The sequence below is a fragment of the Mastigoproctus giganteus genome, chromosome 11 (genome assembly GCF_048544385.1).
Source record: "Mastigoproctus giganteus isolate SK-2022 chromosome 11, ASM4854438v1, whole genome shotgun sequence".
NCBI classification, from domain to species: domain Eukaryota; kingdom Metazoa; phylum Arthropoda; class Arachnida; order Uropygi; family Thelyphonidae; genus Mastigoproctus; species Mastigoproctus giganteus.
Window position 1 is genome coordinate 101,785,894 of NC_143585.1, and position 15,243 is coordinate 101,801,136.

The 15,243-nt window shown below is 36.7% G+C and overlaps 1 protein-coding gene across 1 annotated transcript in view; it reads right to left on the reverse strand.

Annotated features, from left to right (window-relative positions):
- Positions 1 to 15,243, reverse strand: part of Sec8 (exocyst complex component secretory 8) — a 416,647-nt gene that overhangs the window by 47,071 nt on the left and 354,333 nt on the right. Inside the window, exon 24 of the mRNA XM_090385352.1 lies at positions 3,135 to 3,253. Coding sequence (XP_090241478.1) covers positions 3,135 to 3,253 — 119 coding nt within the window. The remainder of the gene's footprint in view (positions 1 to 3,134; positions 3,254 to 15,243) is intronic.

The following is a 15,243-nucleotide window of genomic DNA, read 5'->3' on the forward strand; positions in this document are numbered from 1 at the left end:
GAGATGCTAATGAGGTCCCACTCTGCTATAACTCCTTTGGTGGTATTCAGAGGGCATGTGGTGTTATTTTCACAGGAATTCTGCCAAAGGTGGTCAGTTTCATTAATGTTTCTAAATGCTGTGGTTTTATTGTTTCTACGAGCAGATCTCCAGACTGTAGACGTTTTACCATCTTTGGTGTTCCTGCAGCATTTTCCAAGCATTTCTAATTTAGAAATAGGGAGTTTTTTTTTGTCTTTTATTTTGGAAATAGACACGATCAGGTTAGTGCATATCAGCAGATGATCTCAATGGATCAACTGGAGAAAAGGTTTCTTTCTCCATTTTATACTCCTTTTGGCCCTGAGGGTTGGTTTACCACTCAGGTTACTGGCCCTGCCACGGGGAGGCAGGAGTAATGCCATGAATGGCCAAGCGATTGTCAGGGTAGTTGGGTTAGTAACTCTAATAAAAAATAAAAGGAAATGTGTCTTTTCTTTCCTGACTTAACTTAGTACTTGTAAGATGAAGTCTACTTTGCTTTTTGAAAGACCTTAAGAGAAACTAATAGCAAACTTAAAGAGAGGAGTGATTCCTTTAAAGGAGAATGCTTTGGATTGCTTTATAAAAAATCGCTCGGCCATGGAAACGCTTGGCACTGGGGGCCTTTCAAGAAGGAAGGCAAATTACAAACTTTAGACACAGATATACAATCAACACAAACCAGAAAGGCAACCAAAGCAAAGTATCTCTGTAGAGGAAATACAGGAAGCAATGACCATAAAAAAATCTCAAAAAAAACAACATATGCCTGTAAACCAAGCAGAAGCATGGTTTACAGATATGCTTCTCCAAAGCAAATTTTAAATTATTTGAATCTCACCAGAGCTAGTTGCTCATATCCACATGTGCATTTTGTCTGTAGAAGTTTGTTTGTTGGTTTTATTATTTGGTTTTTAGGAGCATTAGCAACTAAGGCCATATTGCTCCGGGATATGCGGTGGTCTTGCCCTGACCTTTCCGCATCCACCATATTTGGTGGTGACTGGCTCGAACCCTGGTCTAATCAAGAAGCGTGTGCTACGCACTGCTGCTCCTTCCCACCTGGCTACGGAGGCACCTATGTAGAAGTTTGTGGTCCTGGGCTGATTTGCATATTATGCAGCTGGTAAACCCAGAATAACTAATGGGGCTCTACTCCATTTGAGATCAAATAACTAGAGCATTGATTGAAGTACACTTTAGGAGTTCCTCCAGCTGTCCAACGAGAATCAAACCTAGACCATTCCAAATGAGTGGCAAAAAGTGATGTATTATGTCAACTAAGTTGCCAAGGGGGACTGCTTTTCCAAGACAGTAATGGAAAACAAAATCAGCCAAACAAGTATAATTAACTAAACAATAAAATTAAAAAAAGGCTACTACCTTCCATGGCCTATAGACAAACACCCACCACCTCCAAAATCTTCACATTATTGATCCCATTTTATAAAAATAGGTTACATAATATTGAAAATGATATTCTCAAAGTGCACCAAGTGAATTTCCATTCTTCTGGTTAAAGAGCTTTACCAATAACATATGACTCCTCATAAATATTGATTTTTTTTTTTTTTTTTTTTTTTTTTGTGCCTGCTTTATGATCACCTACCTCTATGGTCTTTTCATGTCAGCAGTATCTGATTTGCTTACTTACGGTTTATAGTCAATTTTAGCTTGTTGTCACTTTTTGAATCTAATTTTTTTTGTATGATACAATACAGAGTTATCTTTCTCATGCAACCTGATGATCAACAGTGTATACTACAACAACAATGGCAATAGTACATCCAATGCCTTCAAATATGGAATGAGATATTTTCAGACAGGTGATATAGGTCAGTTCTGTTGTGGGAGAAGTGGTATTTCAGGGGAAGTACAGCATTTATTAGGGTGGTGCATAACACCGATTTTCCCAAAGAAGAATGTATTTATTCTGAAAAATTACTTTCCAATCATGTTGCTTTTGCAGTGCCTGCAAAAGTGACAAATAACACCCCATACAAAATAAAACAACCATCCATCATACTGTGTGCAGAGTTTTCAAAAACAAATAGTGTGCATAACTGCATAGTTTCTCATAACTGCAAGTCAGCAATTTTAACAAACGATAATCTGCAGGAAGTTTAAGAAGCAATTCTGAGATCTGGAAAATCAATACCAAAGCTTTGAAAATATGGGACAGGAATACACATTGTCACAAAAAAGTTAAACATGTTAAATTGCAATTCAATAAACATGTATATTGAATTCAGGTTATGAATAAACTCAAAGCCACATAGATCACTGCAACTATATATGTCAGATGGGGCATAATATGGTATGCACGACATTCAGTAACTAATAATCAGTACTGTAATTGGTCTTGCTATTTTTTTAAACTGGAAATAAATGTTTCTCATAACCCATTTCAGCCCCCCCCCCCACAAGAAAGGTTGTTACCACAAGATGGTAACTATTAAAGTATATGGATGATTATTCAGAAGTTCATCTGTATAATCAAAGTGCATGGAATGATATTGCTGATTTCAGTATGATGGAACAACTGAACATGTGCACATCCACAAACCTACTGGCAGAATTCTCTGATGATTAATCCACAGGTGACAGATCTTACAGTTGTCTCCCCAGTAACCAGATCTATCAACTCTGGATTTTTATCTGTGGATACACTCAAGAATAAGGCTTATGCAAACAATCCACATACTCTGAATGAAATGAAGCTAAACATGCTAATAAAAAGGGAATGCGCATTTCTATGAGTAAGGCAAATGCTTTCAGTACATTCAGTAATAGCTTTAATTAAATTTTATATTTGCTTTTAATAAAATTGATTTATGGAAAACTGGTTGCATTTTAATTAGATTATTGAAAAATAGGTTGCATTTTAGGTGAATAATCCTGTATAACTTTTTTATTATTCATTAAAAATTCTAAAATATTTCAAAAAGGAACAAGAATTACATATTGTATAATATATCTAAAAGCAATAAGAATGTTTAATTATATATCTAAAAGGAAAAAGAATAAAATAATAATATACCAAAAAGGAATAAGGACAAAATGATTCATATATCTAGTAATATATCTAGCCAGAAAGGAAAATAGAAACTGACTTCAGCTTCCTTGGAAGAAGACTAGATGACATAGCCTCATCAATACTGGACAGGTCTTTATTCAGTTTTATAACTTCAGGATCAGGTTCTTGACTCTCAAGACCACTGGCAAAGGAATGCTTTAAAAAAAAACAATAAAAAATAGGAATAAATACACATACATATAATAAATATATATAAGCCTATGAATTCTTCAGTTGTTGGATAATGAATTCAAGCAGGTCCATTTCTGAAAGTATGATCACTGAGGGTACTTTTGACCATATCAAGCCCCTAATAGCATGGGATTTGGTGAGTAGTAAAGGGAAGTAAGGAAAAGTCACTGGAACTGATCCTGAAAGATGGAAGGTGTTGTTGTTATTTGGTTTTTAGGAGCATTAGCAACTAAGGCCATATTGCTCCAGGATATGCGGTGGTCATTCCCAGACCTTTCCGCATCCTCCATATTTGGTGGTGACGGGCTCGAACCCCGGTCTAATCAAGAAGCTTGTGCTACGCACTGCTGCTCCTTCCCACCTGGCTACGGAGGCACCAAAAAAGATGGAAGGATAATGCCACACAGTGCATTATTCTGTTAAAAAGCAGCCATCACTAAGGGTGGGAATAGACAGCCATCATGCTAGGATGCACCTTGTCTATGATAATATTTAAGTAGGTTATACCAGCAAGTTGGTGGTCACTGAATATTGCAGTTCCAGTACCGTCTAAACAATGTCCCATACCATAACATTAACACCAGCATTGCAATGGTCCTACCAAGAAGCAAGTCTATAGCTTCATGTTTTTATATCATTTTCCTGCCATTTGCATGACTCAACAGGGTTTTAAACTTAGGCAATGTCCAGTCCGATGATTTTTGTCCCAGTAAAAGTATTTTTTTGCACATATAAGCAATAGAGAAGCACGGTGAAATCTTCTGACACTAACTTAGATTGGACAATATTTTGTGTGTTTGGTTAGCCATTTCCATAGTCAATGATTATGCTGAAATGTTATTTGAAATAGCATGACTCATTTATGTGCCCATACAATCATTATCAGCATCTGGCTTTCTTCCAATTCTTGTTTTACATTGATTGCTAGTGCTCTTGCTTAAGAGCAATTCCTAACACACCTTGGATACAATTGCACATGCACCTACCACTACAGCCACTACAGTGGTAATGATTATTACCACTGTAGTGGTAATATTATTAGTCCAATGATTATTCAAATGAAGAATAGACCGTTGGAATAAATAGTTTCAAAATACTTTTGGTTAAAAGTAAGCACTAGAAGCACTAAAACATTTTCTCAATTGTATCAAGACACATCCTTGGTGTAGAAGTACACCAAGGATGTGTCTTGACAGGACACCATCACCAATGTCTAATGGTATCCTTGACAACATAACCCCAGGGGCTCACATCTGGTGAGTATGGGGTTGGAACGCCCAGGGTCCTGAGCTGGATATCATCATTCTTCTCTTTCTTGGTGATTCCCTTCTACTTTTACACTCTCTCTCTCTCTCTCTCTCTCTCTCTCTCTCTCTCTCTCTCTCTCTCTCTCTCTCTCTCTCTCTCTCTCAGGGTAACTCGGGAAATTTTTTATTTTTTGGGTGGTGCAGCATAAGCCTCAGGCTTCCTTGCACCACATAGCTAATAATAATAACATCTGAGTGAAAGCAATGATCCTTGAAAACCTTCTTCAGGGAGCTGACAATGTATAGTCAGAAGGAGAAAGGTCAGGGCTGCAGGCTGGGTGTTGCAGCACTTACTATCTGTAGCACTGCAACTGAGCCTAGGCATTAAGGATGATGTGTTTCCACACTGTGATGGAGCAGCTCTATGCCCAGCCACTTTGTCTTTAAGGCCCATCATAACTACTCCATTGTTTTTCTGCAGCAATGGACATAAACAGTGGCATAAACGGAAAAACAGGCTACCATCAGGGATCTGTGTCAATCAAAAAAAAAAAAGTTAAAATTATCATTCTGAGAATACCTGGATGTATTCATGTTGTTTAAAGCACAAACTACATCCACCATTCATGCCTTACAGTGAGTAGCAGACACCTATACTTAAAAGACATTATACTATAAAAGGTGCTGTTATCTGTTCTACAGATGGCATTATTCATTTTGTGCATACTCCAACTGTTTATTCCTAAAGTCTGCTTCATATGAGTGAACTTTATACACGTCCATAGACAATGACACTGTCTATAGCAATATGTGTATTCTATTTACTTACAGAGAACTGGTATTTCTAATAAGGGTAACTCTAAAAACAGAAAAAAACTTTTTCTGTTTTTAGCTAAGAAAATGAGGCCGTAGTGTTATTTAAAATATAACAGTATAAGTAGATACTACATGACAAAATCTGGTCACAGCACGCAGTGTTGTACCCTTACCTCTTAGTCTGTGCAGTAACTTTAATTTAAATTAGAATCATGCCTGAAAAAGAGAGCAGCTATGCAAAAAAAAAAAAAAAAAAAACTCACAGTAGTGGGAATGCTTTGGATATCAGGATAGAAACCTCAATGGTGGTTCTCTTGCAAATCAAAGCTACATTCATTTCCAGTTGTGGCCTTTTTGTAGGGACCTCTGCAGTGGGACAAGGTACAACTAATGGGGAAAAATATTTGTGTTCTTTCAATGTAGAGAGTGTTTTGTTTTTATATGAAGGCTTTAGGAAGACAGTTAATGCAATCAAACTAATTAAAACGAGGGACCCTCCAAGCACTCAGTTGCCCAGAATAATACTGAAATCTATGCTCATGCAACAAAGGACACAAAGAGATCCTCCACAGTAGGGTGTACTGGATCCACAGAAGTTTTTTTTTTTTTTTTTTTAATGTAAACCCCAAACACGAGAGGTATTAGAACCTATAGTACTTAGTACCGTGCTTGGGTTGGAGTTTGAGAAGACGAAAGAAGATATTTGTTGACATTGGACTTGAACTTTCAGGAAATACGTATGAAGGAAGGTTGTTCCAGAAAAAAAAAGCAGTTGAATAAATAAACGAGGAAGATGAAAAGTTGGTTCTGTGAGTTTGAAGTTGGACAGTAAATGGATGTTGGCTGGTGGCGGCATGTGTTCGGACTGTTTTGAAAGAGAGCGCAGGAATTATAGGAGCCAATTCAGAAGAACAGTGCCCATGGAAGTATCTGTAGAAGAGGCATGCAGCAGAAACAGTACGTCTATGAGACAGCAAGTGGAGAAACTCTGTTAGACATGAATCATTAATTAACTTAACTGCCCTCTTCTGAATGGAATCAAGAAGCCTGAGAGAGGTTTTGGGGGCACCACTCCAGATGTGGGAAAAATATTCCATGACAGGGCGGATTTGCGATTTATACAGAGTGAGCAGCTGTTTGGAAGAAAAGTAACGCCGAGAGCGAAAGAGAATACAAAGTTCTTTAGATGCAGAGGAAGCAATATTTGTAATGTGCTTGTGCCAAGAGAGATTAGAAGTTAGGGTAATCCCCAAAAGAGATATATCATTTTGCTAGAAATCGGAGTGTCACTAAAGATAAGCATATGACAGAAGAATCCTTTTTGCGAGATATAAGACAAGACTGAGTTTTAGAAGGGTTGAAATCAACTAAGTTGTCTTTGTCCCACTGGAGAATTACCTGAAGATCGGCATTTAAGGAATTGGTAGCAGATTTTCGAGAAGTTGAAGCTGATTGAACAGAACAGGGTTTCTCAAAATGGAAAGTGGAATGCAATGTGCTATCATCGGCAAAACTATGGATAGGATTTCCAGTCAATGGAAGAAGGTCATTAATATACAAGAGGAAAAGAGTGGGGGAAAGAACTGAACCTTGGGGGACACCGGCATTATTGGAGAAGTTAGAAGACAAGAGAGCCATCTACCATCAGCCTCAGTGAGCGATCAGAGAGAAAACTGGATAACCAATTACTAAAAACAGTTGGCAAACCATAAGATGGAAGCTTGTTTAGAAGACCTTTATGCCAAACATGATCGAAAGCCTTTGAGATGTCAAGAACAACTACTTGTGTTTCACCGAACCTTTCCATTGAATTAGTCCATAAATGGGTAACATAAGCCAAAACATCACCAGTGGATCGACACTGACAGAATCCATACTGGCGATCGTTGATCAGACGGAAGGTTTCTAGGTAGTTTAAAAGTTGGCGGTTAATTGATTTCTCCATTACTTTAGAATCTGAGCAAGGTCATTAGTAATAGCAAAAGCCTCAGCATCTCGACCAGCTGTATCGATGTGACTAGAAAACAGAAGCCAGCTGGAGTTGTGAACATTAAAATCACCAAGGAAAATTACCTCACTGTTAGGAAAGTTGGACTGGAGAAAGTCAAGTTGCAAAGAGAGGAAGTCAAAAGAGCTCCAAGTGATTAGTGGAGTTGGGAGAACGGTAGAGACAACAGATGAATTTAACAAAAGGAGGTAGGGAGATTTTAAGCCAGAGAAGATCAAAGAGAGTAGATTCCAAATTGCCAAGTCTCTGACAGGGAATATCAGAATGGACATATGCACAAGTACCACCTTTGAGGCGAAAGGAATCATTAGCATTAGTAGAGGCATTTGATGCAAGAAAGCAAGCTTATGCAGCATCAGCCAAAAAAAATAAATAAATAAAAAATAACCACTTCCACTTCACCCCTCTGTTCGTTCGAAATACCTGTCCAGCTGAGCCTTAAACTTATTTAGGCTATCAACTTCCACGACAAGGGATGGAATAAAGCAAATGTATGAGCTTATGCAGCATCAGCCAACAAAAAAAAAAAAAAAAACACACCATTTCCTCCAAATGCCTGTCCAGTTCCTCCTTAAATTTATTCAACCTATCAACTTCCACAACGACAGATGGAAGTTTGTTCCAACAATTAACCACCCGCTGGCTAAAGGAAAATTTCCGCACATCTATTCTACATCTGTCTTTTCTTAATTTGAATTTATGCCCCCTTAGGTTCGTAATCTGAACAAGTGGAAGGATCCCATCAGAATTCAGCGTGCTGAACCCATTCAAGGCCTTATATACGTCAATCAGATCACTGCACAGAGGTGATCTGATTGAGGTATATTGAGGTCATTCACACAGCAATATAGCTTTTGTGGATTAACTGGATGACTGTTTTCTACACTAGCATGTTAGAGAGGCATGTTAGTTCCAAGACAAAATAATACTCTTGATCTGATTATCAGCAGTGAACTCTTCATGCATCTGCAAATAAAAGAACCACTAGGAGACAGTGATCATAGTGTCCAGATGCAGGATTTACTTAAAGATGTAACAACTGTCAAGGGCAAAGGGAAAGGCTTTTGCTTTCATCAAGGTGACTATACTGGTCTCAGACAGTTTTTAAATTCTATGCTGTGGAATCATCTGTAATACCAATAGCAAATTATAAATGGGAAACATTCAGGGAAGTAATCATAGAAGCTACTAGGACTTTTATACCAACTGAGAGATACTGTTCAAGGCTTAGACAAAAATGGATGTCAGATGAACTGATGACACTTATGGCGCAGAATAAAAATGCATGAGATGCTCAGGTGATACAGAGGCCTACACTAGATATAAACTAGTGTGCAATCACGTCACAAAAGAGGTTAAGCAAGCTAAGGTACATAATGATTAAGTTTCCGGAAAAAATTCAAAGAAAAGCAGCACATACTTGTTAATTTACGTAAACAATAAAAAAAAGGGGATGAACCACTGTTACTTCCAATTACTCCCTAATGTGCTGCCCCTTATTAGAATATATTACCATACATACTATATATACAAACTGTTTTGTAAATACACTTCCATTTGTAATATTGTATATCTTTGTAATACACTGCCCCTTTAAGAACTGTATTCTGTTGCTGGCAATAAATAATAATTTGAATGAATGATAATCAAGAAGTAAGAGGAAGATAAATTGTTGAAACTAAATGTAAAAAGATACCTGGGTTAGAGGGAATCTATCCAATTATATTAAATGAAGTACCAAAAGATATAAGCAAACCTTTAGTCACAATTATGAGAGCATCCAAGTAATCAGGGGAAGTCCTATAGAGTGGAGATGTGCAAATGTATCCCCAGCTCATAAAGGGAGATCAAAAAGGGTGATATGAGTAATTACAAACCTGTTAGCTTGACTTCTGTTCCAGGGAAAATTATGGCATCACTGGTTAGAGTAATGCAGGATCATCTACCGCAGTCAGCATTGATTTATTAAGGAGTGATCTTATCTGACAAATCTGATTGGATAGGATGAGGCAGTAAAAAAAGGAAGTGGATGAAAAAAAATAACTTTGACATCATATACTTAGATTTCAGAAAAGCTTTTGACACTGTTCCATGTAAAAGATGGCTGTATTGGAGAAGTATGGCATTAGGGGCAAGTTACTGCTATGGATAAAGGAATGGTTGAGTGGGAGAAGATAGACAGCAGTTATCAATGCGCACTGCCCTTCTTCATCTTCTGTTTTTAATGGAGTTCCCCATGGTTCAGTGATGGGCCCATTGTTGTTTACTTTATTTATTAATTATACTGATGAAGGCATATCAGGCTTAATGCCTAAGTCAGCAGATTAGCTGAAAAATGGCAATTGGAGTTTACTATTGACAAATACAACTGAGTGCATTACCAAACATACCAACTGTTTGGTAATGCACTCAGGTTAGTGGAAAATGAAAAACAACTAGGGGTAATTGTGCAGTAAGACAAAGTTTTCTGAGCAGTGCTGACAGGCTACTAGGACAGGCTGGCTCATGGGGTTTTGTCAATGATGCACAGGAATTTTCCTGTTGTATAAGGCAATGGTCAAGCCATATCTTGAGTACAGCATACAGTTCTGGAGGCCTCAGTTCAGGAAGGGTGTGGATCTGTTGTAAGGTGCAGAGAAGAGCAACAAGATTAGTGAGAACAAAAAAGTGCTCTTATCAGGAAAGGCTTCAGTTCTCAAACTGTAGTGCCTGGAGACTAGGCACCTGCAAGGAGATCAGATTGAGATGTTTAAGACTTTGAATGGATATTGCTTAATGAAAATATTTGAATAAATTCCAGGAAGAACTAGATAAACTGTTAAAGGGGATAGACAGGTGATATGCGAAGTGTTGTTGATCTTTTTTTTTCTTGGCTGATGCTGTATAAGCTTGTTTTTATGGCATTATTTCCACTATTAATAGTAACAAAAATAACATATATAATTCACACCTTAAAACCTTTGTATTATTTTGAATAAATTAAGTATAAAGAATAATAATTAATAAGTCTATTTCACAGTTTTAAGCTCATAGGAAACTTATGATACTCAAAAGCCACTTGCAATTAGCCATTACAGTACCTTTATCTCTTGAGAAATAATAAAATAACTAAAATATTTTAACTAACTACCATGAAAACAGATGAAGAGTAAATGCATACCTGCCAACATTTAGAAATCAGAATCTGGAAAACTTTTAACATAAATGTGTCGTTCATCCAGAACAGCATTTCAGAACATGTTTCAAATTAATATTAATTAATAAATGCATGTAATATGACACAATGGAAAAATTACTTGTATTATGAAATGCAATAGACCAGGAGTGGCCAACCAGCCACTCACGACTGACGGGTCAATCTCTTATATATTCATTTGTAAAATATTTTCTTAAAACTGATAGCATCATTATTAAACTTATGATGTGGGAGTAATATCATATATTTTGAAATATTGGAGGTGTACATACACCTTGGATATTTCGAAATATGATGTATTTCAAAAATTTTAAATATTCTAAGACCAAAAATACCAATTTAATACAAAAAATATTTCATTAATTTGAAAAACTCAATAATCTATAATTCAAAATGATTTTTAGCTCAATGTTCAAAATGATCAAATATTTAATTTGTGGGTTGACTGTCCCATAAGATAAAAATAAAATGTATCTGCTAAGAACATAGGTTACCAACGTAATATACCATAATTTAAATTGAATAAATTGGCCATTTTATTTATGACGGTGATCAAAACTAATTATGATACGTTTTGATCACCATCTAATATAAGCTAATTATGCAAGCAAAACAGGAGGGAAAAAAAAAACAGATCTGGACAAATATGTGAATTTTATTTCAAAGCACCTATAAATATAATGAAAGGGATAATTAAATGAAATGACAGTAAAGAAAGGAATAACTCTAATATGAGAACAGAATGGGTACATGTAGATCTTTTGCCCCTTAGGATCATTAGCAAATGCACATGATACAAGAAAGCAAGCTTATGTAGCATCAGCCAAAAAAAAAAAAACCTTATTTCACCCATCCACTCACTCCAAATGTATGTCAAGTTCTGCCTTGAATCTATTTATGCCCTCTCAGGCGATTATTCTGAGCAAGAGGAAGAATCCCATCCGCATTGAGCATGCTCAAACCACTCAAGGCTTTATACACCTCAATCAGATCACCTCGCAGGTGCCTAGTCTCCAGACACTGTAATTTGCAAAACTTAAGCCTTTCTTCATAAGAACAACCCAAGTAAGGAGGGGATAATCACCTCCTTATCCCTGTTAGAAAAATTCCTGTATATCATTGACCATGAGCTACTCTTGCAGACCGTCTGCACTGCTCAGAAAACTTCATATCTGCCTGCAGAATTATCCCCAGGTCCTTTTCATTCTCTACCACTCTCAGTGTGGTGCCAAGAGTTGATACTTTATTCTGGGATTATTGCTTCCCATGTGTAGTTTGTTGTTTGTTATTTGGTTTTTAGGAGCATTAGCAACTAAGGCCATATTGCTCCGGGAATATGCAGTGGTCATTCCTTGACTTTTCCGAATCCTCCATATTTGGTGGTGACAGGCTCAAACCCCGGTCTAATCAAGAAGCATGTGCTACACACTGCTGCTCCTTCCCACCTGGCTACAGAGGCACCCCATGTGTAGTACTTTACATTTGTCAATGTTAAACTTCATTTGCCAACTCTCAGCCCATCTGCTCAACTTTTCTAGATCCTGTTGCAGCGGTGTACTGTCATTAGTGTCATTAACAACTCTGCCAACCTTCGTATCGTCTGCAAACTTGGACATTAAGCCTGATATACCATCATTAATATCATTTATAAATACAGAAAACAACAGTGGACCCAACACTGAACCCTGAGGGACTCCACTAATAACATTAGTCCATGAAGAGCAGAGTCCATTGATTACCACTCTCTGTCTTCTCCCACTCAACCATTCCTTTATCCATAGCAACAATTTGCATCCAATGCCACACTGCTCCAATTTGTGCGGCAGTCTTCCATGTGCAGCAGTATCAAAGGCTTTCCTAAGATCCAAATATATGATATCAAAGTTATTCTTTGCATCCAGTTACTTTGCGACTACATCATAGTATCCAATCAAATTAGTCAGACAAGACTTCCCTTTAACAAACCCATGCTGTGCCTGAGCTATAACTGAAGTCTTGTCTAAATGATCCTGCAATGCTTCTTTAACCAGTGCCTCCATTAATTTCCCTGGAACAGAGGTTAAACTAACAGGTTAGTCAGTTTGTAAACTAACTAACTAACAGGTAAACTGTAATTAGCCGTGTCTCCCTTTGATCCTCCTCTGTGGATTGGGGTCACATTTGCACATCTCCAGTCGATGGGTACCTCCCGAGTCGAGGGAAGCTCTCATAATTATGGCTAAGGCTTTGCTTACTTCCTTTGCTGCCACCTTTAATATAACTGGATAGATTCCATCCACCCCAGGTGCCTTTCTTGTGTTTATCTTCAACAATTTCTCCTCCACTTTACTCTCAGTTATTACAAGATTATCTAGCTTACTGCCACAGTTGAATACACCTCTGGCATTCCCCTCGCTGAATAACTCCTCATGTGTGAATGTTGATGCAAAATATTCATTTAGTTTGTTAGCTACCTGAGCAGGATCATCAACAGTTGAACCATCGATGTCAAGTGGACCAATCTGATTCATCTCCTTCCTTCTAGAGTTTACATAAATAAAGAACTCTTTGCTGTTTTTCTTTGCCTCCTTTGCCAAAGATTTCTCGTAACCTGCCTTCGCCTCTATCATAGGCTTCTGTGCCACATGTTAATTTATATGTATCCCATGCATTTTTGTTCTCTGTCTAATTAGTTCATCTGACATCCATTTAGGCCTAAATCTTGAACAATATTTCTTTGTTGATATGAAAAGCCTAGTAGCTTCCATGATTAATTCTTTGAATGCTTCCCATTTTGAATTTGCTGTTGGTAACATCATCAGCTGGTTCACCGATCAGTTTAGAATATATAAAAAATACTCTGATGAACAAATTTTGTTATGACAGAGCCTATACAAGAACTTTCAAGACACCAATTTGATTTTCAATTAAGACAATTTGTTTAAAAATATATATATTTATGATACATTAGAAGAGAAAAATTAAATTTTTTTTATCTTCTGAACTTCACTGAAGTACTGTTATGCCTTCTGAATTAATAACATGAAATGCATCATATTTCTCTCCAAGAATAATTATAATTGCAGTATTCTCATCTTGTTTATATTATTAATTTAAACATATGCCACTTGCTAGCTGTATTCAATATGTAAAACATCTCTCCCCCCCCCCCCAAATAACTCATGAAATAATTTATGATACACTACAGTGAACTCATATGTACACAATTATTAAGCTGTTTGCAACTAGTCTGTTGGAAGCACTAATGTTTAAAAAGTAAGAAATATTATGGAGCTTTAACAAATGCACTGCTTTTTGCTATAATGGGCAAACTTTAGAACTATACTGAAACCTTTAGAACTATATTGAAGAAAAAAAATGATTCTTAAAAAAAAAAAAAAAAAAAAAAAGAGGGGAAACAGTTTTCAAAAAATTGTAAAATTACATTGAAACTGGAACTCAAAGTTTTTCAAATTTCTGCTTATCCCTTCTTTAACAAACTGGACATGAGATGCACTAGAGTACACTGTAAAATAGAAACATAGAATAACAATGTTGTTGTCTATCTGTGAAATCGTTTCATAACACTTGTGAGATGGGAAGTTAAAGTAACAATATCTTTTAATTAACATGCCACAGAAATATGACAATTTCAGAAGGCACATAAGCGAGATTTTTCCATGTATTGTTAAATATAAAAAAGGTAACACACCTTATGTACTGTATGCAGATGTGATTTTGGAATTTAAAGCAGTAGGAAACCTGATGTAATCAGATATTTGCAAACAAATAAGCATGAGGAAAGCATGCATTTACCAGAGGGGGGAATCAAAAATAGAAGCTGCATTTCATAGTGATGATGACGTCATGTGCCAAATATTTATTTGCATCTTTTGTCAAAGAACATGATCTTACTCAGAGTTGTGCTGATCATAGAGGCACATTGTTCAGAAATGTTTCTGGATAGTGAAACAGAAAAAAAAAAACAAAAAAACACACAACTCTGGAAGAATGAAAACAACTGGTAATATTAATGAAAATAATATTAGTAAAGCAGAATGATACAAGGAAGCAAACATTTTCTCATCAACCAAAAATAAAATTATAATAAAAATTCAAATAGAACAGAATATTCATACCATTCCCATTGCCACAAGACAATCATCCAATTCTGCTTTAAACTCAGTCGGACTCAATGCCACCACTTTGGAATGAAACTTATTCCAATGTTCGACAACCTGCTGCCCACAAATTAACTTCACGAGATCCAATCTTCTGTTATTCCCCGAGTCCCCTGATTCATGTCTTACCCACAAGGGAGAACAATCATTCTTCATTCATTTTACTCAATCCCTTCAGTGTGTTATACACCTCAATCAGATCTCCCCTCAGAAGTCTAGTTAGCAAACCTTAAAGTCCACATCTTTTCAGCCATTCTTCCTATGTGCATCACTCTACACTCATCACCAATCTGGTCATCCTCTGAATCCTCTCCAGAAGTTCCATCTTATTTTATGTGTGATTTCCAGACCTAAATAAAATATTTAAAATGTGGTCCAACCATTTCCTTGTAAAAAGGAATAATGATATCTTCCTTCCTATTAGCAAAGAACCTATATACCATAAACAGGACACTATGTGCCTTCTTTTAGCTCCTCAATGGTGGTGTAAAGTCTGCAACAGTATCTTTCTCGAAACAATCATGATC